The 27,972-nt window shown below is 37.3% G+C and overlaps 1 protein-coding gene across 4 annotated transcripts in view; it reads right to left on the bottom strand.

The window, feature by feature from the left end:
* Positions 1-27,972, bottom strand: part of USP15 (ubiquitin specific peptidase 15) — a 65,371-nt gene that overhangs the window by 17,053 nt on the left and 20,346 nt on the right. For 2 of the 4 annotated variants that reach the window (XM_054178020.1, XM_054178022.1), the window contains exons 4-8: positions 25,121-25,247; positions 19,431-19,576; positions 16,864-16,925; positions 8,462-8,545; positions 1,771-1,915 (exon numbers count right to left, since the gene is read on the bottom strand). In XM_054178020.1, the coding sequence (XP_054033995.1) occupies positions 1,771-1,915; positions 8,462-8,545; positions 16,864-16,925; positions 19,431-19,576; positions 25,121-25,247 (564 nt within the window). Of the gene's footprint in view, positions 1-1,770; positions 1,916-7,746; positions 7,850-8,461; positions 8,546-16,863; positions 16,926-19,430; positions 19,577-25,120; positions 25,248-27,972 lie in introns of those variants that run through there. The other 2 variants (XM_054178023.1, XM_054178021.1) reach the window with 2 other exon arrangements.

Here is a 27,972-nt window from a genome sequence, read left to right as displayed (position 1 = left end):
TAGAAATGAATCCAGCACTCCAAGGGTGTCTTCCCACTGCTGAGCTGAAAGGAAGGATCACCTCACTCAATCTGCTGGCAATGCTCTTCTCAGTGCAGCGCAAGAGGCTGTTTGCTGCCTTGGCCACAAGGGCACATTGCTGGCTTATGTCCATCTTTTTGTTTAGCTTCCCTGCCAAGCTGCTTTCCATCTGGTTGCCCAGACCACTTCCCTCCTGGCTCCCTCCCAGTGTGCACTGATGCCTGGGGTTATTTCTCCCCAGATTCCTTTGATTGAACTTCATGAGGCTCCTGTCTGTCCACTTCTCTAGCCTGATGAGGTCACTCTGAATGGAAGAATACCCATCTGGTGTACTGGTCCCTCCTTCCAGATACGTAATCTGTAATCTTGCACTCTGAGGGTGCAGTCTGCTCCATCATTCAATACTCCCAAGCAGAATTCCAATAAAAAGCACCCAACATTCCCAAGCAGAGTTCCCCAGTCTGCAATTCATATGCTATCTGGGCCCATCCCTTTGCTGCTTCCAAAATTAGGAAGACCAAATGTGTTCAGAGGGCTTTGGTCATAGGCATTACACCTCTAGCCAGAATAATCCAATGTTACTCTGGTAACAGTAGGAGGTGCAATTAATGGCAGATGAGATATATGCTTACAGCCTAATTGGAAAAAAGGTAAAAGTTAAGTGCTGGCAAGAGGAAGACGACAGCAAGACTTGCAGTCTGCCAGACCCTAGTGTATTAAGAACATGTCATACTTTCACTAAAAAGCACTTCCATGGATTTCTTAGATAACGTTAACCTCTGAACAATACTGGAGAGATACAGTAGGTGGAACTGAAAGATACATGCCCTTGCTAAGAAAGCTGCCAAGTGATGCATTTGAAACAGTACAGCATCAAGGACACACTAAAGGTACCATGCCAAACTAAAGGCTGCACTGCTCAACGAACACTTAATTTTCTTGTGAATCATCATATTGTATTTAATTTACACTGTAGTTTCTAAGAACTTCTTTGAACACTCAATTCATTGCTTTTCAGTTATATCTAAGGAAGTTACAGCTGATTTGGTGACAACACCTGAATTTTAGACCTTTAAACCCCACCAAATTAAACTACTAGTTATTTCTGATTATTAATTACTACTGCAGCTTCACCTTAAAAGTGTAAGGAGTAAGATTTTCTTGTCTTGGTAAAAGTCATACTAGGTGTATCAATATTTCTCTTGCAGTCATAGCAAGAAATAATCTACTACATCTCTTTAAAATATCTCATCCATGAAACAGCATCTACTCAAAGGTGAAAGGTCAAAGGGAAATAAGTTCAAAGGCTCCCTGCATGTTAATCTGCACAGGAAAAGTACATGGTAATTGGTTAGAAAGAAAGGCTCAGTAATTCACCATTCATCTACTCTTTGACACTTCACATTACAATCTGTACTCAAAAGCACAACTCAAAATGAAAAAGTACTTGTTGTGACATGCATGCATAGTAACTGCTACAAAAAGCAAAGATGCCCACTTAAGGGTTCACTCAAGTAGAACACAGGTCAAATCTCTTCCTGATATTGATCACTGTGCAGAAACAGGGGAAACGATGAATGCAGCTATGTAAATCAATTTTTCTAGTATACCAGTATAAATGTATCATTTCCTCTGTTTTAATTCTATCGGCTACTTATAGGAGTCTCTCAGTTTCCAAACATGACAAAATGTAACAAGGTACCAGTATCCAAGCAATAAGTCAAGCTAATTTTATTCTAAAGTACATACCTGAATTGCTGAGTTCATGAAACATGTATTCCCCAAGTTGCCCAGGCCACAGAGGCCTGGCTGCTCATTATGTCTTCCTGGCTCTGAATAATCATAATTCTTATAAGCAGTGTACGATGGCAGACAATAGTTTGAATTTTTCACACTGTGAAAAAAACCAAAACATATTTCACAATGTAAACACATATTCTACAGTATTTTGATACACACAAGTACTTTATAAACTTAAATGATTAAAAATGTTAAAGCAACTTCTGTGAACAAGAAAGGATTTTAAAGGAGCATTTAACTTTGGTAATAAGGTTAATTGCATTTTAAAAGTCACCTGCACAAACAACCAAAATGTAATGTACTGCAATAAAGGTAATTATTATATCCCTACCCCTTTTTGACAGGAGGAGCTTCACAGCTTACTCTATTCTTCATTGCTCCATCAAATTTAATACACTCAGACTTTAGACACCACCAGCAGCAATCAATCATTTACGTCTCTTTTGCATCCTGCTACTGCAAGTGAGGTCGGTGGGAATGGGAATGTAGAGTTACAGGTGAAAGCTGAGATTTCCAAGGCCACTGTGGCATAACTGCCTCACTGCATCAGAGAATCTATTTATAGCTTCCCTGCTAGGACAGCACAATCCAGCATGCAAATGCAGGAAAGCCTTGAGAGGTAAAATGCGCAAAATGCCTTGCAACAACTTCATTATAAATCTCTATGATGCATCTGTTTGGAGAAACTGGAGAAGACTGAAATAGGTAAAATAGTAAGATTTAAAGCCATTTGTTTCCAGATGAAATCATGCAAGCACTAAATATAGAATAACTCTCAAAACATTAAAGTAAGCACATTCGAGAACGCTATTAAGGCAAAAGAATCTTCTAAGAGGATGTCCTATAATACTGTTAGAAAAAGCAACCCACCAGAAAGGTTAAAGTCTTTCTTAAAATAGCGAAATCGGCATGATAGTAGCTTTGGCAAAAGCTGAAGAGTATCTCTGCAGTCATTAAACATCATTCAAATTAGAAGCTACTTGAACAAAAACCTGAAAGTCAGTTGCAAAGAATGACAAGGAAAAATATGCAGTGCAAAGAATCAGTCCTGATAAATAACAGCTGTATAATTGTAAAAGACTGAGGATGCAAATGGCCAATCCTCCAGTCACTATTCCTGCGCAGTATCACACTCTTTACATCCAAATGAATTTCAACTGCTCCCTCAGGGCACAACTGCTCACTTTTCACAACAACAGTTTTTGTGTTTGAATCAGAAGTTACTGAAAATTTCAAACAGAAGCCAAAGAAAATTTCTCCCTCTGTCCGTGTCCTCAGGAAGCTGTGTAGCTCATAGCTCCACTGTCCATAAAGCTGCTCTTCTCAAACTTTTCCATCTGATAATTTCTTTTTAATAGTTGTCTTTCCATCCTTCCCTTTTCCATACATAAGCATTTCTTTGCTCTCTGGCTTGCCACCAAACTAGCTAAGTGGCTTTGTGCTTACTGGCCATTCTCCATGAAAAAAATCCTGTAAAGTTACTTTTGCCCATTCAGCTTAATAAGAACTTAAATACTTCACTGAAGTTTACACAAGGTACTTATGAGCTCCAGGGCCCACATATCCTTCAAGCTTGCTTCTCAGGTCAAGCCTTCCCTGTCTTTGGTTCCTGGTTTACCCATCTGTGAGATCCCCAGGGAAAATTACCTTTCATCTCCCTTTGCAGCTCCAGTCCAGCTACTGCAACCAACCCCAGTTCCCTTAAGTTGGCAAAAGCCTTAGTTCCCACAGAAAGAAAAAAGAATGAACTTGCCATTGGTGCTAATGCAGCCTCCACAGTATAACCAACCAGCCTCCCCAGCTCAACAGTGCACAGCAGCAACAGAAATGCACATGTACAGGCTATACCATAAGCCCTACTTGTTTCCTGTTGCTTTCCTCACCTGACTCAAAGATTACACTTCTCACAGGATTAACAGAAATCTCCTTAGGAAAGTTAGGAGATGCAAGGGGAATAAAGAGACTGAATATAATTTTCCTGGGAATTTTCACTGCCCTTCTTTTTCCTTTTTTGTAGATTTCCCTCCACAAACTGTAACCTTAGGAAGGACACTAGAAAGCAAGGAAATACAACTAGCGTCTTTTGGCTGTAGCACATTGGGGTGAAAGATTTCCTTAAATTAGCTGAGTAACATCATGATAATAAATTCAAGATAATTGTAATGCAGATAGATCCCCAGTGTTGGTTTGCTCTAAGCAACAGTCACTTTTCAAAGAGGAAAGCCATTTCTGAGCTCTTTCATCTTCTATACTGGCCCTCAGAATTACATTTGAGGGGTTTAGAGAATATGGTTATTACATCCCATGAGTCAGGTCTATTAATAAATTTTTCTTTCAGGGTCCCATAATACTTTATCAAAACAGATCTGGCAAAATACAATGCCTGCTATGTGCAGGAGACTAGGAGATGTCTCTTCACAGCTTTATCAGCCTGAAAACTTGTTTTGTTTTGTTTGTTTGTTTTTCTGGAACCATTATTTTTATTTTAATTATATTGTGCCTCTGTTTTTTATACTTTTGAAACTGGACAAAAAAAACTATTATTAACAGTCAGCAGTAAATGGCTAACAATGGAAAGCAAGTAAAGATGCAAAGCAAGTCTACATAAACTTCATTCAAACAGAAATGCCCTAGAAAAAGGAACTGGTGATAGTGTGTCCCCAACCTCCATCTGCTTTTTCTGCAAAACTCTTAGAAAGCTGCCCTTAATGAAGGAACAATGCATGGAAAAGGAGAGGGGTAGTATTTGAAAGTGGTGGTCATGTAAGGGCAATAACAGAAGGAAAACACTGATGGCTCTTAGAAGATATCACTGCACAGAAAACAAGGCAAGACTTCAAAAAAATGAAACTGTCTTCAGACCCTTGGACAGCTTCAGGGTTCTTGAAGTAGTGGAAATGGTAAAGGGAAGTTTAAAAATGAGATGTGATTATCTGTAAATCTACAGAATTTGAGTTGTATGTGCCACATTTGAAATGACTGTATCCTGCCTTTAAACCTCAAAGCAGCTTTCCGATGACGAGGAACCCTCTGTGTAGCTGGAGTTCTAGGAAGCATGGATTTGGAAGAGAGAAGTTTGGAAAAGCATCCTTTGCTTTGGACAGGACACAGTTTGACAGCGAAGTGCCATCAATCAACAACAGAAGGGCTGCAAAGGGAATTTGAATTGCAAGAATGAGCCCAGAAAATTAAGTCTGGAACACTTGGTGAGCTCTGTAATATTTCAACTGCTTTAATGCACTGCCAATGTGTTTTGTGACCAGCCACTTTAGCAAACCCATAACTGGGTTCCATCAACTTTTAGAGATGCCTGAGGCAGCAGGAGAGGCCCATGTCATTACACAAAGACACAAAGTCCTTGTTTCTGTTTTATCGTCTGGAGAGCAAAAGATAACATCAGAATCTACTTAAATAAAGATTTTTTAAAGAAAAAAATGTGTTTCTCACACTATTTGCCTCTTTCAGTGCAACATGAACAATCTACAGGTGAGGTAATTAACATTTATACTTCTTGAAATAAGCATATTGACATATACCAAGCATGTGAACAAAGCTGCCAGCTGTACATCTTCTGACAAGCTGACACTACTGAATGATGAAGCAAGTCATTTTAGGAGATGGAAACAATGGTTATAAATGAAGGAAACAAGATAACTTTTCACTTGATTCCCCTAGGAAAACCCTGCTCAACTGTTTTTAATCCCCATCCCACATCATTTAAAAAATACCGTGTGAAATGTATTGCTTTATAACAGCAATAAACAGAAATTCCAGTAAGACCTAAATGATGCGTGTCTCTCCCTGCTCTTCTCAATCCACTAACACATATTATGCTAATCCTCCTATGTTATTCTTTCAACAAGATCACCTGTAAAGGCAAAAGAACATCAATGATCAATTATACAGAATCCTCCATTCCATCAAATGCAAACTCACGTCTATAGAAATGAAGGCTTTGGGCCTGATAAAATATGCACAAGCTACTTCTATTACCTAGTGTATGGCTAGCTCAACACAGAATTCAGGATTTACCAATGTGAGGCTCACAGGCACTCAGAACACTTCCTGGATTAGACAAATATTACAGAAACATGAACCATCCAAAGAAAGGTGACACTTTTCAGAGTTTCAACTTAATTTGCACTCTACAGCTATGCTATAATTCCATAAACTAGGACTTACGGCTATTACTACAAACAACCTGTTTGTTTGCTTTTTCTGCCTTACAGATCAGCTTTGTCAGCTAAAATGAGCTTAAAAACAAATGCTGAAATGTCTTTTAGGAGCCACAGTGTCTCATGTGCCAATGGGTCCTGGAAAGCCACAAATGTACAATTTCATCATTGCGCTAAAGATAACGTGCAATGTAAGAGACAATAAGGCAGAAACATGAATACAAATTCCAAGCAAAGCTGATGTTAAGTAGTTTTTTAGGAAAGTAATGAAGATATGAATAAAATGACCTTAACCCAGAATGATATAATGCAATTAAATACAGAGATGCATCTTTCCATTTGCCTTTTGAAGCCAAAACCTCTTAATGCAACAGTATGCACTTTAAAGTACACAGTGTATTAATGGATATGACTGCACTTTAAAGTACAGTGTATTAATGGGTATGACTTTTCTATCACTGAACTAGCTCTGTGCTGCTAAAGATTATGATTATAGATTTGTGATATGAAAAATACTTATTTTAAACTCATCATAACTGGAATATTGAATTGTAATGAACCCCATATACTTCTGCACCAAGTATCTACCTCACATAACATCCAGATACAAGGTGTTTGGAGTTACAAGAGGAAATTGGCTGGCATTTCATAGCACTAATAAATAATATGTAACAAATATGTGGTTTTGCAAATGTTTAAGTTACAGTTAAAGCCAAGGACCAATTCCTTGTCAAATCTGGATTTTATCTCTTCCTTTTAAACATTTATTTTGGTTTTAAATCCTCAAATAACAAAAACCCCAAACAACAACCAAACAAAACAAAAAAATAACCCCAGAATTTTAACTTAAAAGTTCTGTCTCCCAAATAAACAAAAAATAAAAAGAAAATGAGCTAAGCAAATGAAGAAGCTTCCTTTAGGTGCTTCAAGAGCTGGCAACAGGTTTCCTAAGTGCTTCCTAAAAATAACTAGAGCATCACTAGGGAGAAACTGACACACACGAAAAAAGGGGTTGGGGGCAACAAACCTCAAATGAAACCAAAAACCCACAAAAAGGTGGGGTTGAGGGAAGAAAAGAAAAGGAGGAAGCCTTGCTGCCATGATTTAAAACAGACACTCCCTAGGCAAAAGGAACTGATAAGCTTTGGTTTTGACATTGGAACTGTGTATGGCATAAGCAATGGGGGAAAGAGAGATTAGTTCTCAGCTGGAGTCTCAGGTGTGGTCAAGTAATTTTTCACACAGTCATAGATACAATGTACTTTTTATTTACTAGGCATTCAAACACAGAGTACAGTAGACTGCAGTTAAATACATGGATTTCAACTGTTTAAGAGTGAGAGTTGGGGCTACTCACAATTGGTAGAGGCACAAGTGACACTTCACCCCTTAGGAAAAATCACTTCTGATAAATGCAGTATTTGACTGGAAGATATTGTATAAGATATTTAATATTTATGTCACCTTTTTAATATTCAACATCTTCATGTTTGATCACAAAATGCATGTTTGGAAAAGTATTTTAAATTTGAATGAACTGTAAGAATAAGTCTCTTCAATTTCCCCAGCTTGCATTAAAGATGAGTGCTCTCTGGTTTCAAGCACTTGAATGATGCTTCATTATCTGTTCAAGTGAAATCATTCCATGTTTTTCTGTATTCACCAATTGTTGGGGTGTTGTGTTTTTTTGTTTGTTTGTTTGGTTTGGTTTTTTTTTTTCCCCTTTCCAAATGTGTACAACAACAAAAAAAAGATTACACACAAAGTTTGCCACTGGAATACGAAAGCTCTTCTTTCAGAGTTTTATCGCCTTCTTTATTAAACTTCTGATTTGGAATATAAAGGTGAAACCCCTAAAAAAACAAGATACCTCTTTTACTAAGCCTCTGATCATTCAGGCACACTTACTAGACTGAACTCTCACACATCTTGTAGCACTAAGACACAGAAGTTCCTAATAACTGATCAGCAGCTATCATCACTACAACAACCATCATAGCTAGAACAATTCAGTGGTCTCAAATCAACGTGTGATATCACATATGCTGCTATGGTATCTTAGCATCCATAAATAAGGAAAAACCTGACCACCAGAAATTTAAGTAGTTAATGTATTTTTTGTTGTTGTTGTCCACCTAAATTCAGCCAGGACAACGATAACAACAATGTATTTTTAGCATGATAAACTCTAAATAAAGTCTCTATATAATTTTCTTACAATGATCAACATACTTTATAGCATCCATTCTACTGAGGACTAAGAGTTACCAAACATTCTTAACTGTGTTTCATTTCCTGCTTCGCAATACCTACACTATACGAAATAGTGACTAGTAACAATTCACAAAGCAAATATTGCCAAACAAATCAAGATCCTTAAAAGTTATAAAACATCAAAATTTGTTTATGTCACACTGAGGTGATTAAATTAAGGAAAAAAAAATGGTTTAAGGTATATTGCTTACTTTCTGTTGTTCATGTTGTTATAATTATTTGATAGAGAGGGAGAGATCTTTGGTAAAGTTGAAAAATTGGATGCACCTGGGGACCTTTAAAAATACGAAAAGAGTAAATTAGATAAAGATGCTGAGATATTAAAAAAAACTAACAAATGATCAATGCATACAAACAAGTATTAAAAAGAAATTTTTTTTTTTTTTTAAAGTGGGTGAAGTACTAAAACCATCCAGGAAATGAAGCCCTCAGAATCCATCGTTTAAAACTCGAAACGATTCACCGTACTTTAAACATTGGTATCCCGGAGAAACAGAGCGACCGAGCAAACGAAAAACATCACAGGGCACTGTGCTAAAAAAAATAATACTGTTTTCAGTTTATAGTATGCCTAGAGATATTTTGATGTTCTAAAACCTAGAGTCTAAAAAGTTTCTAATATGGAAAGTTAATGAATTTTTCATTGAACCATAAATGGATGCTGAGACAAGATACAAAAAGTAGTAAAGATCCATGCTTCAAGGTTAGTTTAACAGCAGCAGTCTTATTAATACTGTTCAAAAAACCCCGAGATAATTATGCACAATCCCAAGTAAACATCAAAAAAGTTTTTTTTTCCCCACAAGTAATACTATTGTCAGTCACCCCCATTGTTTATCTTGAAGAATACTGATAATTTTAATCCAGAGACCCTTTGAATGTAGCAATTGAACTGTCTTGCAGTGTATTTCTCTTTTGCAGATCAAATCTCACAGATCACCATGGAAAAGGCTCTGACTACTCAAAGGAATTAATGCACTTTCATGTTTTTGTGGGCCCTATGCAACTCCAGCTGCTTTGCAAAAAGCTCCAGCTGTCACTGGAAAGCTTTGAAATACGTATCACAATATTACTAGAAGAAATTCTGCATTCCTCTTGCAAGGAGATAAACATTTTTACACAGGGAATCTTCCCAAGTATATTTTCACATTTATTTTCCACTTTTTGTTAATAAATCTTTTCCAAAACATAGCTCAACATGTAAGGAAAATATTTTAAAAAGTATTCTGACCAACATTCATAAAGCTTTCCTGTAGATTATCAACTTAAATCCTCTTCTTTGAATATTATCTTCAAAGAAGTAAAATAGTGTCCACAAGAAAGATATAAAATTGAAGTCAGTTTAACCCTACTTAAAGACAAAAGTTAACTTGTATACATTCATGTAATTATTTTAGAAGAAGCAATCTGAATGAAGTCATTTTGAATAGGAACTGAACTATTCAAAATAAAGCTTTTATATAATATAAGCCAAATTCAAATGCAACACTGCTTTAAATTTAAAAGCTCAATGTATAATTGTTGTCTAAAAATAAAAGAAACCAGGATCTGCTACACAAATAAAGGTCTGGTTTCCACCAAAACCTAAAAATAAGCTAGTGTTTCTCAGACCAGATTTAGTGAGACTTGGACAGACCGGAGAGCTGGGCAAAGAGGAACCTAATGCGGTTCAACAAGGATTCCTTCCCTGCACTTGGGAAGGAATAATAACCTGCACCAGTAGAGGTTAGGAAGAGACCTGCTAGACAGCAGTCCTGTGGAGAAGGACCTGGGAGTCCTGGTGGACAGCAAGTTACCCATGGGACAGCAATGTGCCCCTGTGGCCAAGAAAGCCAATGGTATCCTGGGGTGCATGAAGAATAATGTGTTCAGCAGATTGAGGAAGGCTCTAGTGAGGCCACACCTGGAATACTACATCCAGTTCTGGGCTCCCCAGATCAAGAGGGACAGGGATCTACTTGAGAGAGTCCAATGGAGGGCTACAAGGATGATTAAAGGCCTGAAGCACTGCCTTATGAGGAAAGGCCAAGAGATCTGGGGCTGTTTAGGCTGGAGAAGACTTGAGAGGGGATCTATTAAATGTCTACAAACATCTGAGGGCTGGGTGTCATATTTTCCAGAGGGCAAAAGAGATGTGGGGAACTACAGGCTCATTTGCCTCATCTTGATCTCACAGGTGATGGAGCAACTGATCCTGACAACCACTTCTAGGTGTATGAAAGATAAAAATACAACAAGAACTAGTCTGTATAGATTTATGAAATGGAAATGCTACTTAACCAGCCTAATAGCCTTCTATGATGAGTTCAACTAGCTTGATATATGACAGACAAGTAATGTATGTTATTTCCACTTCAGTAAGACTTTTGACACTGGCTCCTGTAACATTCTTACACATATGCAGGTAAAGCATGGGTTATATAATCATACAGTAAAATGGACTGAAAACCAGGGCTCAGATGACTTTGACCAGCGACACGAAGTCCAGTTGGAGGCCAGTCACCAGTAGTATACTCCAAAGGTCAATACTAGGTCTCTAATATCCTTATTAATGACCAGAACATCAGGACAAAGAGCACCCTCTGTGAGAGATGACAAAACTGGGAGGAGGGGCCAGATGAAAAGCAGCTTGGCATAAAAGCACCTGCGGTCCTGCTGAATATAAAAAATGAACATAAGGCAGCAATGTACCCTAGTGGCCAAAGAAGCCAACAGCCTCCTGGGCTGCACTGAGAAGAGCATTGCCAGCAGACTGAGTGGGGTGATTCTTCCCCTCAACCCAGCACTGCCAAGACACCTTCTGGACTGCCAGGTTCACTTCTAGGCTTCCCAGACAGGGATATACTGAAGCAAGTACAGTGAGAGGCCACAAAGATAATAAATGTGTTACAGCATCTGACTTATGTTGAGAGGCTGAGACACCTGGGACCATTCAGTCGAGACGAGGAGGCCCCAGAGCAATCTTATCAATGTGTATAAATATCCAATGGGAGGAAATGAAGACAGAGCAAGACCCTTCTCAGTGGTGCCCACTGAAAGGAAAAAGGCCATGGGCATAAACTACAATCAATGAAATTTCACCTGAACGTAAGATATGCTCACGTAAAAACCCAAAGAGAGAACCTGTCACTTTTTTTTTTACAGTTAGGGGAGTCAAAAACTGGAACAGGTTAACCAGAATGTATGTGCAGTCTCCAGCCCTGGAGACAGTCAAAATGTACCTGCACATGGTGCTGGGCAACCTGCTCCAGTTGCCCCTGATTTGAATAGGGGGACTGGATGAGATTACCTCCAAAGGTCCTTCCAGTCTCAAGGACTCTGATTCTGTGAAAGTGTGGTTATAATCAGGCTAGCACACAATTTAGTATTACAAGGCAAGCTTTAGTATGTTTAATCTACTTCTATTTAGACTATTATTTTCTTCCCAAACCCAGCTAATTCAGGTAATCATACTTCTATGGGGATTGTGCATGAAAGGCTGATATTTTAACCTTCAGCAATCAAAAAAAAAAATCTCTAATGCTCAGGGCAGGCATTTGTTAAAGAGTTTCTCAACCCTGCATTACCTGATATTAATAAATATGTTTGCTAAACTAACTTGAAAGCATCTGTTGCACATTACCAGTATTTGATTTTCACCCACAGGGGCTCAAATACATGGTTACCTCAGTCTAAAAAGTTACTATGAATCAGCAAAGGGCAGTCCAGCCCTTCACTGGCAGCCAACCTCTGACAGCTCTTGTTTTCACGATTTAAGGCATGAGAGTGAGTTTCCACTTAGCTCTACTATGCACAATTATCTTTCTTACAGAAAATTGAGTAGAAAGGCACATCTGTTTGCACATTAAGAGCTTCAGGGGAAAAAAGAAACACATTTAAAAAAAAAATTAAATCTGTTGGTTAGAGATGGTTCTATTTATTTCAGCAAGCAGACGGTTTGGCTTTTGAAGACTCGTGGATATTTTTTCCTAAAAACCTTGGCTAAGCAAGCATTAATTAAAAAAAAAATAAATAAGGCTAGCTAGGCATCTTTTATTAATTGTTTTTTCCTCTCTCTTAGAAACTTTGAGATGTAGCTCAGAAACAGAAAAGAATCAAGTAAAAGCCTTTAGCGCTTTTTCAAGGAAAAAATGCATGCATTTTTGAAGTAGAAAAAGAATTGGGTAGGAAAGTATCACGTAACAAATACTGAATGAAAATATCCATTATTACAAGAAGAAAAAAAAATTATTAATCTGTCCAGTCAAATTTTTGTATGGACACAAAAAAAATTCTAGCACATTAATTTTTACATGCAAAACCTGTTAGAATAGAATAGAATAAACCAGGTTGGAAAAGACCTTCAAGATCATCACGTCCAACCTATCATCCAACACCACCTAATCAACTAAACCATGCAACCAAGCACTGTATCAAGTCTCCTCCTGAACACCTCCAATGATGGTGACTCTACCCCCTCCCTGGGCAGCACATTCCAATGTCACTCTCTCTGCGTAGAACTTGCTCCCAACCTCCAGCCTAAACCTCCCCTGGCACAGCTTGAGACTGTGTCCTGTTGTTCTGGTGCTGGTTGCCTGGGAGAAGAGACCAACCTCTGCCTGTCTACAACCTCCCTTAAGGTAGACAGCAATAAGGTCTTCCCTGAGCCTCCTCTTCTCCAGGCTAAGCAATCCCAGCTCCCTCAGCCTCTCCTCATAGGGTTTGTGCTCCAAACTCCTCACCAAAAAAGTTAACAGCAGACCATCCGTAAATTATGTAAACTAACACGCTCTTTGTTTAGGATGATTTATTCCAGAGTGAATTTTAAAGAACAAATAAAATACCAGAATTCAATCCATCACTTTTATTACATACACAGATGTGTACTGATGGATTTATTAAAAATTCTTTTGATCTTTAACCATATAAGAAGCATTGCTGAAGACTACGATGGATCAAGAGATCTAATACTTGTGTATAAAGTTTTTGAACAAAACAGCAAACAATACTTCTCTAAAATTAGTATCATAGAATCAGTCAGGGTTGGAAGGGACCACAAGGATCATCTAGTTCCAACCCCCCTGCCATGGGCAGGGACACCCCACACTAGATCAGGCTGGCCAGAGCCTCATCCAGCCTAGTCTTAAACATCCCCAGGGATGGGGCCTCAACCACCTCCCTGGACAACCCATTCCAGGGCTTCACCACTCTCACAGTGAAGAACTTCCTCCTCACATCCAACCTGAATCTCCCCACCTCCAGCTTCATTCCATTCCCCCTAGTCCTATCACTACCTGATATCCTGAGAAGTCCCTCCCCAGCCTTCCTGTAGGCCCCCTTGAGATACTGGAAGGCCACAATTAGGTCACCTCAGAGCCTTCTCTTCTCCAGACTGAATAGCCCCAACTCCTTCAGTCTGTCCTCATAGGAGAGGAGCTCCAGCCCTCTGATCATCCTCGTGGCCCTTCTCTGGACACGTAGTAGGAAATAAGTTTCTAGTTCGCAGTTTCTTTGTATGCTTCTCAAACTTGCTTTTATATTTGCAGATAAACAGGTAACAACTTCTTAACAGAAAAATAATAGAAACCTTATCCTGGCTGTCCATTTAGTAATTAGTGGAACTTCAAAACTTACATTTTCCAACTCCAAGTTTTACAATCACAGATTGCATGAAACATTTGAATTGCCATCCACCTAACTTTATTTTGTAGCACAGGTGCTTAAGTTACTTGAACTTTAGTGTTTTTTATATATATAGATAGATAAATATATGTCTTAGTTTAAATCATCCACTTAATGATTAAAAAAAGCACATTCTAATAGGATTGGTTGGTCTTCTGCCTGTGGAATATCTTCCCAGAGATTATAAACAAAAAACAGCCTGCAAACAGATCAGAAGTCCTCATACAAGACTTGGGATCATCAGCAGCTAAGCTATCAAAGCAGTTGGGATGTCCATGTTTGGGTGAGTTTGTCACATATATGACATTTAGGAGACAGTTATTCACAGAAAAGTTAGCATAACAACTTTCTGCTGAGATGCCCACTAATGCCCATCTATTTTGGCAGCATATGACAGTAAAGACATTCTAGAAGTCACTATGAGCTTCCTAGGAAAAAAAATTCACAGAAGCCAAGCTTCTTAAGCAACAAACATCCAAATATCTGATACAAACAGAACCTCTCTTGAAGTTCAGTCAAAGGAAGTGCAAAGGCCTGCACTTGAGGAGCAATAACCCCAGGCATCAGTACACACTGGGATGGGGTGGGAGTTGCAGAGGCAAAACACCCCTGTAGAGCTGGGATCTCTTCAGAGCTCCTCAGTAGCAAAGAGACAGGGATATATTGGGGCAGGTTCAACAAGATCAAGGGATTACAGCATCTGACCTATGAGGAGTGGCAGCAAACTGGGATCGTTCAGTCTGGAGAAAAGAATGCCCCAGGGTGATCTTATCAATGTGTATGAACACCCAATAGGAGGGAATGAAGAAGATGCAACAAGACCCTCCTCAGTGGTGCTCACTGAAAGGAGAAAAGGAAGTGGGCTTAAACTGAAACACAGACAATCCCATTTAGACATCAAACTGTGGAGTTTTCCAGGGAGGTTATGGAGCCTCGATCCTTGAAGATGCTTAAAACTTGAGGAGACAGAATCTTAATCAACCTGCTCTAGGTGACTCTTCTTTGAGTAGGTGGGTTGCACCAGTCCCCAGAGGTACCTTCCAACCTCAACTATTCTATGATTCTGTGAAAAACTTAGCTGATGTTCTGAAATGATCCTGTCTTTTTCAAGCATTGTAAAATTTTTATACTTTCCAATATTCTGTCTTTAGACATTTAAAAATATGGTATTTTATTCCCTGGCCTCAGCATTTGTGTTTACCATTTGATTTGTACTCTTCTAAAACAAGCACTACAAAGCACACAGCAGGGACCGGCGTGAGATCACTCTGTGACCAATAACAAGAATGTAGGAAGGTATCTGGATGTGCACTGTGATGACAATCTAATCCTAATGTATTCCACACAGAAAACTCAAAAGCAGGTGTTTCCTATTTCTACCCCTTTAAACATTTATTAGATTTTTCTTATAAAGTTTTAAACAGATGTAAAAACCTGTCCCCATTACTGCTTGCTGATAGTTTCTACTGGAACCCACTAAATTCTGCAAACCTTCCACTATTGCAAGGCATTTGAATACCAAATTTCCATCAATCTTTGAGAGCTGTCAAACCTCAAAAACATTCCCCAGGCTTCACAATAAAGCTATTCATCCTCATTTGCTGGTTTACTTAAGGCCTCCTCATATACCAGTATTCTCAATTACCATTTTACTTGTCCTCAGATCAGACATTTTCCAGGAGATATTCTTTAATTTATATACTGCTCCTGAATGCCTTCCATAAAGTAGAATGCAAATTTAGCAGAATAAAAGCAGGAACCATCACCAAGAATACCTTCCTACAAAAGCTTCCAAAAGAATCTGTGACACCCAGTTATCTAAATTCTTTTAACCTTCAAAATCTACATCTAAAATTTGACTCAGAATTTACATTTCTAATAGATGCTTTTTCAGGTCAGAGATTAAACTTCTAGTATTTTGCATCCTATTCTTTTTGCTGCTCTGCAGTCTCAATTCTTTGTGTCAAAACATCTTGCTAAACAAGATTATACTGCTCATACTAAACTTAAACTGAACTCAGACTTCAGAAGCAACTTAATATAAACTGGGTCTCCTACTAAAAGTGCTTGAGATAAACCACCAAAGATTAAAGAAATTCTGTCCTTCAAATGGTAAGCAATGATACTATAAGAATGTTTTAAAACAACAGTGAATCTCAATTACAGGAATGCAGAACAAAAGGAATAAAAGGAACTTAAAAGACCATTTAATGGAAGTTATGCTCAAGAATCAGCTCACAAAATGGAAAAAAACATGATTATTTGTAAGGCTGAGATGCTGTTAAGTTTTCTAGTAAGTTCTTCCAACTGTTCTTCCAAACCAACTGAGCATGATTCAGAACCAACATTTAAAAAAATTATCCATCTAATTGAAAAAAACCACACTCAAATCATTCTACTCACTCACTGCTATCAAGGTACTGCTGATAATGACATCAAGGAGAACAGAAAAGTAACACCTACTCTCTCAATTTATGACAGCCCATCAAAGAACAAAAGCAATACGCTGGTAATGTTGACTGAAGTTTACGCAACCTTTACGTGCAAATGACATCACACATAAGAAAAACACAGAAAAAAGTCTGTGTTCATGGAACAGATATGTAATGTTTTGAAACAGAAATCTAAATAAAACAGACTACATTTTTACACTGTTTTATACTATGGATTTTTTCCCCTCTAGCTTTAAGCAGGATAATGCACATCACTGGCTGAAATCAACACAATTAAGCAACATATATGCAGGAATTCACCATTATGATGTCCTGTTCTACAATGTGCAGCACCTATACCAAATGCACTATTTGGCCTATTTTCAGCTAAAAGATCTGAAAGTAGATTTGCAAAAGAAAATAACACTTTTTAAACCAAAAATAAGGTGTGAAAATAGTTTAAGCTGTAGTGAACAACAGGACTTAAATTCTCAACTTACTTAGGAGTCGAAGGACCTCTTGGCCATGTGCCATCCTCATTCTTCTGCTCTATCACCAGTACCTACCATAAAAAAGGTGTAGTAAGAAAACTGAAATAAAAGTATCAGTAGATTGCTTTCTGTTCCAATCTTTTTGATCTATTTGCTGACATGATCATGATGGAAATTCCTGATGTTTGTTACAATTTCCTAAGGTTGAAGAATATTACATTCAATTACGCCGCACCTTCCTCTTGCTCTAGTCACTTTTTCCTCCACATCTTAATTTGTGCAACTTTGAGCAAGCCATATTATTCCTAAGCCTCAACTACCCATGGATACAATAGCAAGACCTTATCTCTCAAGAGAGGTCAGATAACCTGCAATATTTAAACATCATCTATGAATCCACAGAAATCACACTTCTATACAACAGCCCTGTTAAGGAAAGGATATTACTGAAGGATTTTTGCCGCACGCAGAGCACATTTTGGTAGAAATAAAAAAACCATGCCAACCCAAACTATTTTCTGTCTTGGTAGCCTTAAAATAACACCTGTCTGATTATTCCTGCATTTTTTGCAAAAGCATTCACATAATATTAATTTTGCAATGGGACATGGATAATGAAATTAACTGCATTCAGGTTGTTATTGGTAGAAAAGAGAGCACAGAACACTCAATCCTAAACAGAGGAATCGGATACCATCTGAAACGCCTTTGGGTGTCTGAGGTATCTGCCCTATGCTGGCAGATATGACACAGGACCTACAAAAAGCTCATGCCTTTCTGGATTGACAGCTGAGATAACCAGATCATTTGAGACAGCAATTAGACTCCAATATTTGAAATTAATCTAACTTAATTTCCAAGGCAACTAACTGTACATAACTGTACACTGCTGCCTCAAGACACTAATTAGCTGCCATGCTATGCCTGTACATGTCTACACAGTGACATACATTCACATATGTACTTATGCTAAAAACCTACATAAGTCACACTGCCACTTGAAGACGTCATCATGTTCCCAGACTGAATACACTACATCATGACACTGAAAACCAGCCTTCTATCGTGACAAGCTTTCTAACTGGGAAACAGGAGTCAGGTGTCTTTGGTCATGAACACTGTAAAACACATTTAGCTGTATATCCCTCCTCTCAGAGACTATGAATTAAAAGGGAGATTTTGCTTTAAACATTCATTGGAATCCCTAAAGATTGAATTCAGAAACCAACTGATAAATTCCAAACATTCATTTACTCCATCACACACACAGTTTAGAATTACACAGTAAAAAATAACTATTAGGTTAGATAAACTAACAGTCAGAATAACTATTATTAGATTAGGAGGCTCAGCAAGAAAAGTAACAACGCTGTGTGTCAGCAAGTGCAACTGACCAAACACACATGGTGTACCATGACATTTAGCATTTTCAGAAACCATGGTTAAACTCAGTTTTGAACAATATTTGTTTTGCTGAAAGTACAGATGTCACCTGGAGATCTTTTTATGGCCATATTAGACCATGCTTGCTTCATAGTTAATGTTTCACTGGGATAGAGGCAATTTTCAAGTTACATCTTTGATGCAAATCTTTTAAGGGAGATGTGGGTTCTTCCAGCAGGACTCCTGCATTGTTAACACTACCTGTGTGAGGGTTTGAGTGCGTGCATCGTGAAGCTAAAGGGTACAATAGTTCAAGCTGTTATTTTGGTGCACTGTTACTTACCTTCCAATGCCAGGAAAAGAAACTGAAGCATAGCATAAATATTGCTGGTAAGTAGGTTAGAGTGAAGTATTTCAAGGCAAAATGAAATACTTTAATCTATTCTCACCTACAATTACTGCCATCAAATTTCATCCATTCACATTTGTAGCACAACAGCATGAACTACTGCTGTTGAAAAAAGAATCTAACTATTTGAAGGACTAAAGAATCAAGCTAAACTCTGAAAAGTTACTTTAAAGATAAAATTGCTCAGCATGCTTTTATATTTGTTTGTCTTTAATGTTCAATATTTTTCTTTATATTAATCTGGAAAGGTAAAGAAATCATCTTGTAAGAAATCCTCTGAAAGAGGCGCTTTACAGTGATGATATAGCCATGCTCTGAAGCAGATTTTCAAGTTCTTTTGTCTCTACACTACTTATCTGAAATATTTAAAGTTTTTCTTAATGTCTTTCTGTAATGTGGACAGAGAAATTTGATTAGAAGACACTGTTCTTTTAGAGGACTGAAAAAGTTCTTCAAATTACGGGTTTTAACACGGGTACATATCCCAGCCCTAGCAACACCTTTTTATTTCAAGTTTTACCAAATTCCAGTCAGCAATGTTAAGTTCATTTACTTTGAATTCACCAGTAAAATCAAATTAATTTTCAGTCTTGAAAATACACTCAAAGATTACTTCTAGTTTGATGAATTTATTTTAAAAATCCTCTATCCCTAACACACAATCCATTAGGAGGCAATTTTCATTTAAAAATAAAGAAGATTCATAGGGTACAGCTCCACATTCATGAACAAAGTAAAGAAAAATACAACCCATACTAAAAGCAGAAATAATATTACACTGTACCTGTCCCTGGTATAAACCAGCATCCTGTATGGTACTATCTGGTTTATTCAAAGGTTCAAAAGTATTACTCATGTATTTGTTCCACAATCTGGTCTCTTTTTCACCTGGAATATTGAAGATTTTTCTTATCTCTTTCTCAATTGTATCTGTTTCGAAAGGAGAGAACACAAGTTTAGCATTTAACTACAAAAACAGTTTAAGGCTGCATAAAGTAGCAAAATCACCTTTTCTTATATACAAAGGATGAATGGAACTACAGAAACATCCATGCAAATACATCATGTTTTAGGACAAGCAAGAAGTTGCTAGTTTGCTTGCCTTTAAAATGGAAACACTCATGGGCTTATTTTATTATCTCCTAAATCTCTTAGCAGGGCAGACCAAATAAAGACAAGTTCCTAAGTAACAAATGACAGGTGGTACACCTAGGTACTCATCTACTATTTTCTCAATGTGCTAACAGAGGAGTGTTGGTGGGTAGGGAATGACTAGAATCAAGACTGGCAGCCAAAGCAGGTGCAGGGAGTGCAAGTAATTGTGGTGTTCTCCCTAAATCAACCCCTTTTTTGTTTTCTATCTTCTGCTACCTATAGCCCAGCACAATTATCGATAATCACAAAATATATATTCGTCAACTTTCATTTTCATAGAAATTGAAGACTACTCTCAAAAACTGCAGCTTATAAATTTATTTTAGATGGATCATGAAAGATTTTACATTCCTGACAGATACAAAAAGCTCCTACTACCAGCTCCTACTGTACCTGACAGATATATAATAAGTGTTACATAATTTTAAGGTAGTATAACTATTGTCTACAAGTGACATTTGAGTTAATAATTAACTCCATTCTCTTTATGCAAAAGTAGACTTTGTGAAAGAGTTCTTTAATTAGAACTCACATGTACAGTGTATACCATAGCAACCTGATTATTTTTTAATAACTGGTACACTCATAAAGCCCCCAAACAGTCAATTCTTCTAACAGCTAACACAGAAAAAAACTCAAGGGTCAAGAAGTGTGCAGTTTATTCTTGATGATCACTGAAATCACAATTATAAAAATGGGCACTGTAGGCTCTTTGAGAGACATTGCCCTGAAGTCCCAGGATAAAACACCAGTGTATTAGCTCCTTTAGCATTCCTCTTGCTCCCTTTAACTTAAGATTATTATCTTCCCTTCCATTACATTAAATATGAAAAGTCAAAACAAGACCTGAAGCCTAAAAGTACCCTGCAGAAATCCAGGCATTGACTTGTGAAATGCATGACAATTGGTCAATGGCATATTTGTAGATATTGTTCAGTTGTAGGCAACTGAATGCAGTTTCCTGCTCTACTAGATAACACATTTCAGCATGCAAATGTTAGACTGGATCATCTGTTTCTGTAATAGAGATGGTACGTAGGCAAGATAGGTGCCATAAACAAGGTGACAAGCTGTTACTTCATTTGTTGGCTTTTTTGTTTCTTTAAGCATGTACTGTCTGAATCAATTCTCAAACAAAGACTTTAAATAACTATATCTGAATGGAAGATGAATTTAGTCAGCAATAACTTTCCAAAACCAACAATCCAGATTTATCCATGACACCCACTAAGAATATGTAAAAGGTATTTTTCATTATCTTCTTATGCCATGACAATTTATTATTTGAGCATTGTATCTCACACTCTCTGCAAGTAACTACTAAGTTACCAGTTGTTATCTTAATTTTTAATACATTCCAGGTTTGCAAACAGAAGTAAACAGAACCCTATCAGATGACTACATATTATTACCAAGAGTCTGGGAAGAGCAGGTTGCACTTAACTACTGTGGTGAATAGGAGACTGTGCAACAGTTCTTTTACATACTTCCATGAACATAACAAGTGCACACTTTCTAATTCTGCTCCCAACCCCCTAGCAACTATCCACTGAAGTACTGGCTTATGGTCTGAACAAAAAGTGCCTGTTCCACTATAAATTAAAATGTTACATTAAAAAAAGTATGGTCTGAGGTATATTGTGTACAAGGTTCTCCTCTAGTAGTGCTATACACATCCTATGTATGAGATTATTATTACTATGATGATGTCTTTAAAGAGACAGGCAGAACTGTCTTTTAAAGATGCCTCTCACTTCATCAGCTATGTAGAATAGAATAGAATAGGACCAGACCAGGTTGGAAGAGACCTTTGAGATTATCGAGTCCAACCTATCATCCAGCACTATCTAATCAACTAAACCATGGCAGCAAGCACCCCATCAAGGCTCTTCCTAAACATCTTCAGTGATGGTGACTCCACCACCTCCCTGGGCAGCCTCAACTTGAAATAGTTCAGCTTGAGAACTAAAGGTTATGGATTCCATATAGGGTATATCTTACATTTAAAAATAAACAGCTGTATTATTTTGCAAGACTAAGTACAAGATTCTTTATGAGGTGCTAGAGAGCTTCAGTGGATCCTATCTCCAAGTACACCCTAGCTGCTAAAGGCTAGTGCTATCACAAATACAGGCTAAAGGAAACAGTAGTAAAATGTTCATCTGTACTATGAAAGAGTAGTCCCAGCTTCCCAAAGAAGGGGAAGACTTGTCATGGATCTTAGAATAAACTGTCCTCAAGGGTGGTAAGTGTTACATTCTTGTATTCTGCAGCAAAGAATCCAAGTCATTTGTTAAGGTAATTCAGTAGCAGAAGTCCAAGAGTCCATTAGATACAGTGCCACTGGTATAATCTACAAAATTTATCAGCTCACTTTGGGAATTGTTTTATGGCATTTCAGACACAACCTGACTCCTATTTGTCCATAATAAAGGCGACAGATGGTCTGTCATTTTGTGGTTTGTGAAACTCTTGAATCAAGGTAGAAAAGTCCAGCATATTAGCCAATGACTTGGTTTTAACATCCTTTCATATGATTAAGACTCCTAAACAGATCATTAACTCATTTTCACTCAGAAGCCCTGATGTTCTCTAGGATTAACAACAACTGCTAGACTGAAATCCTGCCTGATCTACCTCTATTGTCTAGCTCATTTTATTTTTAGAATTAAAACCCACACCCCCAAAGAGTGTTAGTCATCTATCAGTCTCAAAATTAACAGACACTCCATCCAAGGTGAGAGTCATCAATTGTAAGAGATTCCCATGAAGGTTCAAAGAACACAAAGAGACATTATCAGGTCTTCCCTTTATAATTACTTTCTCCTACCTTGTACTATCTTGTTGACATACAGCTTAGCTTAGCTCCTATTTGAGTGGAAAAGAACAGGTATTCCAGGGATAACATCTGAAGACTTGTGGGTGAATATTATATTGTGCTTAGTGTACTCAAAGTGCTTCAAAGTTGAGTACTGATCTTCTGAGGATAGTAAACAATGTAATCAATGATGGTGGGGATAGTAATTAAAAACTTCTTGAGAAGACCATAGTATTTTATGGCCATTTTCTTCAGTGGGGCAGAAACTGACTCTTCTGTACTACAAATCTTTAGCAATTTTAATTTTGGGACTCCACACTACAAGAAGGACATTGAGTTGCTGGAGCATGTCCAGAGAAGGACAACAAAGTTGGTGAGGGTCTAGAGAACAAGTCTTATGAGGAGTGGCTGAAGGAACTGGGGTTGTTTACGCTGGAAAGAGGGTGGCTGAGAGCAGACCTCATTGCTCTCTACAAGAGCCTGAAAAGAGGCTGGAGTGAGGTGGGGGTTGGACTCTTCTAATACCAAGTGATAAAAAAAGAGGAAACAGCTTCAGGTAGCACCTGGGAAGGTTTACTTTTGATATTAGGAAAGAATTATTTACTGAAAGAGTAGTCAGGCATTGGAATTAGGCTACCCAGGGAGGTGCTGGAATCACTGCCCCTGGAGGTAGGTAGACACAGGAGATGGTTTAATGGCCATGGTGGTGTTAGGTTGACAATTGGGCTCAATGACCTTAAAGGTCTTTTCCAATCAAACCAATTCTATGATTCTATAATGAAAATTAATCCCTTACCAGCGCACATATGGAAGGGAGAAAAATAATCAAGATTCTGTAAGATTCCTCTTGCATATTATTTATTGCTATAGTGAGCATCTCTGCTATATATCTAATTAATACTGGAACTACCTTAAATATACTTAAGGAGAGATGAAAAAACCCACATCATCTTACTAATGGAAAAAAGAAAAACCTCAGGTACCATTTTTTTTTTTTAGTCTTAAAAGTGATTTTAATTTCCCTAGTTCTAAGACATACACTCTCTTGATTGTCCTGGCTAGCATGGCCCTGTGTGGTACTCTGCGTAAGAAGCTTCATCTTCAGAAAGGGCATGCTTTTATGACTTCCAAGAGCACATTACCCCCATCTCCAGAAAGCAAATAAGACCAATATCTGGAAAGAGGCTGCCAGTGAACCAGACTGTTTCTCATTATCCTTATGACAACTGTCTCATAATTGTAATTATCTAAGGAAAAAACAACTACACCTCCAAATAACAGTTATTCCAAAATGCCTTGCTTGGAGAAACAAAGTATCAGGAATTCATCCATTACCTATAATAATGCAATTGATACAATTTAAATTCAGTATAGCTGCAAAACAGCTTGCATTCAGTCCTCAGGGAAAGATAATGTTAAATTGTTTTTTCCAAGTTTCTGGGTTTGCTTAGAGAATAATTAAGTACATCTTCCCAAGTTAAACCAAATTTCAAGGTGGCCAATTAACAGACAACACTGAAGCTTTGTTTCAAGGACAAAGGGCATAATTTTAAAGTTTTTATTCTAATAGAAGCAGATGATTACTTGTTTAACTTAAAGGTTAAATTTTAATGAAGTAAAATGGTTCTCACTTTAGAGCAAGCAATATGCAAAGAATTAAGGGTAGCAAGTATAAGTCACTACACACCATATAAACAGAACCAAAACCTGAAAAAAACATTACTGTTGAAGAATGTAAACAAAAGTGGCAAAAGTGCCAAGGGCATAAAGTACAACTTTAACTACACAAATACAGCTGATTGAAAGACTGCCCTCAGATACACATGCACAAATACAGCAAAGATTGAGTTTCTGTATGATCAGCAGTATCTTAGCATATGTTCAGAGACAAATACATAACCAAAGTATGATTTCAAACAATGACACAATGGTCAGAGTGGTCAAAATAATTACAAACAAAGGTAAGTTAAAGATTTAATACAGGACTCAGTAACTGTAAAACATTGTGTCTGGCCTGCCACTTCACAGCCCAAATAATACTGCCTTTCTAGGTCACCTTCAGCCATTAATTAATGTGCTTTGCAATATATCCTTCTCTTTGCATATATGACTAAAAAGTGTTGGCTGATGAATGACATGAATATAAACCTATGAAAAAAAAATAAATCTCTCTCACACACACCAGAAGCCAAGAAAAAGCATGATGTCAAAAAACAGCACACTGCTCACTTCCTCAAATGCACAAACCTCTAGAGCTAACACAGATGTCTAGATAACAAAACACAACATTATTTTCTTTTATTTGTATTAGAAATCTTGACTATTCCAAACAGTTTAACTTAATTTTTGACCCAAACATGAGCAGTCCCATCTTTTAATGGCTACAAGACTCATCTATTTTTTTTTTATCCAGAGATGTATTTATTCAGGTCTTGCCTCCAAGTACTATTTAAAACTGTAACACCATTAGTACCATATATTTTTTAAAGAGTTGTGCATACCTATTGTATCAGCTTTACTAAATCTTCGTGTGACAACATTGTTCATGTTTCCATTTTCACAGAGCTTCAGTTCTGTTAAATATACTTCTACTTTGCAGTGCTTTACAAACATACCCTGTTCAACGACCTGAAAAACAGATTGGGATCAGGTATCAGTCAGTGTAAATATGTTTTCATCCACACACTTCAAAATATTTTGAGACCTGTTCAAGAAACTGAAGTTCAGGGCATGTAAGACATCTAATAATTGCCAAACAAAAAAGTAGTAAATTTTCCTGTAAATTTTGACAAATAGAGTGAGCTAAAATCCCTTTCCCTCCGTCCCCTCAACACTTATGACGTTGTATCTGTCTCTAGCACCACAACTATTACTTTCCAAGTGTTAAGCACAGTGGAAATCACAGATATGCATATTTAATCAAAAGATATGATACTTAATCAAAAGATGAATAAAAAAAATATCAAAGGTTACTTTAATTTCAAAATATACCTGTCATATGCTATTTCCTCAAAACATGAGCAATTAGCTTTCACAGTTACAAGAATATTTATCAAAGCCAGAATACACACTAATAAAATCTGGATATCACATTTGTAAATGAAATCTACAAATTGTCCACTTATATTCTGATAATGAATACATTCATTAGAAATCTCATCTAATCAACACAATTGTTTACTATATGCTCATTTTTATAATACTTACTATAAAAAGGACTTTTTTTTAAAAATTGAAAGTAAAAGGTAGGAAAAAAAAATAATAATATTCAGGGTCACCTCTTGAATGTTTTTGCCTTTGATCTTCCAAAGCGTAACTGCAGCACTTAGTCATGTAGACTGCTCCAAAAATAACCCTCAATCTGATATATGATACATTTGACAAACACGGTAAAAAGGAAAAAGCCACCAGCTAATTGCTAGAAGAGATCTGCTGTCTGCTGTACAAATATAACTTGTATGCATGTGGCACAGGAAAAAAAATAAATCAGTAAATGATTTCATGGCTGTTCAGTAGTTTCCCTTCGCTTTAATGACTACCAAGGATGGTATTTAAATGAAAATGCATCTTAATTTGAGCAGCTTAGTAGGAGTTTTCAGCTACTAGAGCAGCAACAAAAAACCTGTGCAGTATGGCTAGGACGTTTCTGCAAATAAAACTGACACTGTAGTGATAGTATTACCACAAGCTATTTCTTAAAGTCATAATGTAATTTAACATGGATCAAATACAACAATTGTATCAATTTAAAATTTGGATCTACATAAAAAAAGGGGGGGGAGGGGCATGAAAGAGAAGTATCATCCTACCTCTATGAAAAAACTTTAAGGCAAATGGGAGAAAGAATCTTGAACAAATGACAAAAGCAGCAGAAAGAAAAACTCTGAACTGGAATATGCATCTCGGAGGATAACTACTGTTCACATTGGCAGAAAATCATGAAACAGCGCCAGTTTACCTGGCCATTCATTACACTCTGTATTTTTCCAGTTATGTCCTTCCAAGGAGAAGGGAAGTTACTCTGATTTTCCTCCTCCCTCTTTCCGGTTTTCCACCAAAGTGAAAAAATTACAGAACTTTCACTTTCCCATGATGATGGAAGAGCATTCAGTTTTCTGAAATCCATCTTCAGGAACAACAGGAAGCTGGTAACAGATATACTTTTAAAGGAGAGCCATTTTAGTGGATTTCAGCTCTTACAAAGCTACAGAAAGAGACATCCCAACGATGTCTCCTTAAAAATAGAACTATTTTATTGTATTAAAGAGAATGCTACAAAAAGCCAAACAACAAACTACGTCTATTGCTGATCAAAAGAATCTTGAAGATACAACATTTATTTTGTAACTAAATCTGTCATTTGTTTGAAAGGAATGCACCTCAACTAAGCAGCCAGCATATAAATACTTAGACCATACTCATGTTAGAGAAGGGAAAAAGTTCTATTACACCAGAAGTCATATCAAACTTATTTCTAAGCATAATATTCCTTCATCAGTTTTCAGCAATTCAAATAAAAATCCTTGTTACTGGAAGAATAAGCCCTAATGGTCAAGTTAGAAATGGAGAACATACCAACATGTATTTTAAAACTCAACTAATTCAGTCCAGTGAGGCTGCAATTGTAATCAGTAACCTGAAAATATTACGAAATAATACAAACAAAAAGATGGCATGAATAATAAACAGTTAAAATTTCCTCTATTGCCTTAATAGTAAGGATGGTACACAGAATCATAGAATGGTCTGGGTTGGAAGGGACCTTCAAAGGTCATCTAGTCCAACCCCCTTTGTAATACGCAGGGGCATCCTCAGCTAGATCAGGCTGCCCAGAGCAAACAAAAATTAACACTGAAGATGTTATCTCATATTGATGGGAGGCCACAGTATATACCATACTATACTCTTACTTGTGTTGACATAAGCTTTTTGCTTGAAAAAAACACTCCCTTAGCAAGCTGCTGAACACAATACTGCTTATGAGAAAAGGAACTGCCCATTACTCTGCCAGTGATAACACTGTTACAGCCAGGCATTTCGCTAATACAGTCAATAGAGTTTTAGGGTTTTATACTTTATTACAAAATAATTTGCATTAATAGACTTCCAAGCTTCTAAAGCAAGTCCTTCTTGAAATAGTACAGAGATTACTTCCAGGGGAGGAAAAAATCAAACCAAAAGTGTATTCTTTGTATCCTTGTCTCTCAACATGAAAATTGTAAACATTCAAAATCGGAATAAAAATTTGCAACCTGTAAAAGAACTCAAGCAGCAGCCTTCTATACAATTATCACAGGTCACGACTTACAATCTTATAATAAATTCCTGTACAGCTCCTGCACATTTACAGGAC

The sequence above is a fragment of the Dryobates pubescens genome, chromosome Z (assembly GCF_014839835.1).
Source record: "Dryobates pubescens isolate bDryPub1 chromosome Z, bDryPub1.pri, whole genome shotgun sequence".
In the NCBI taxonomy this organism is placed as follows: Eukaryota; Metazoa; Chordata; class Aves; order Piciformes; family Picidae; genus Dryobates; species Dryobates pubescens.
The sequence above is the reverse complement of the archived record's forward strand: the minus strand, read 5'-3'. Positions and strand labels throughout refer to the sequence as shown.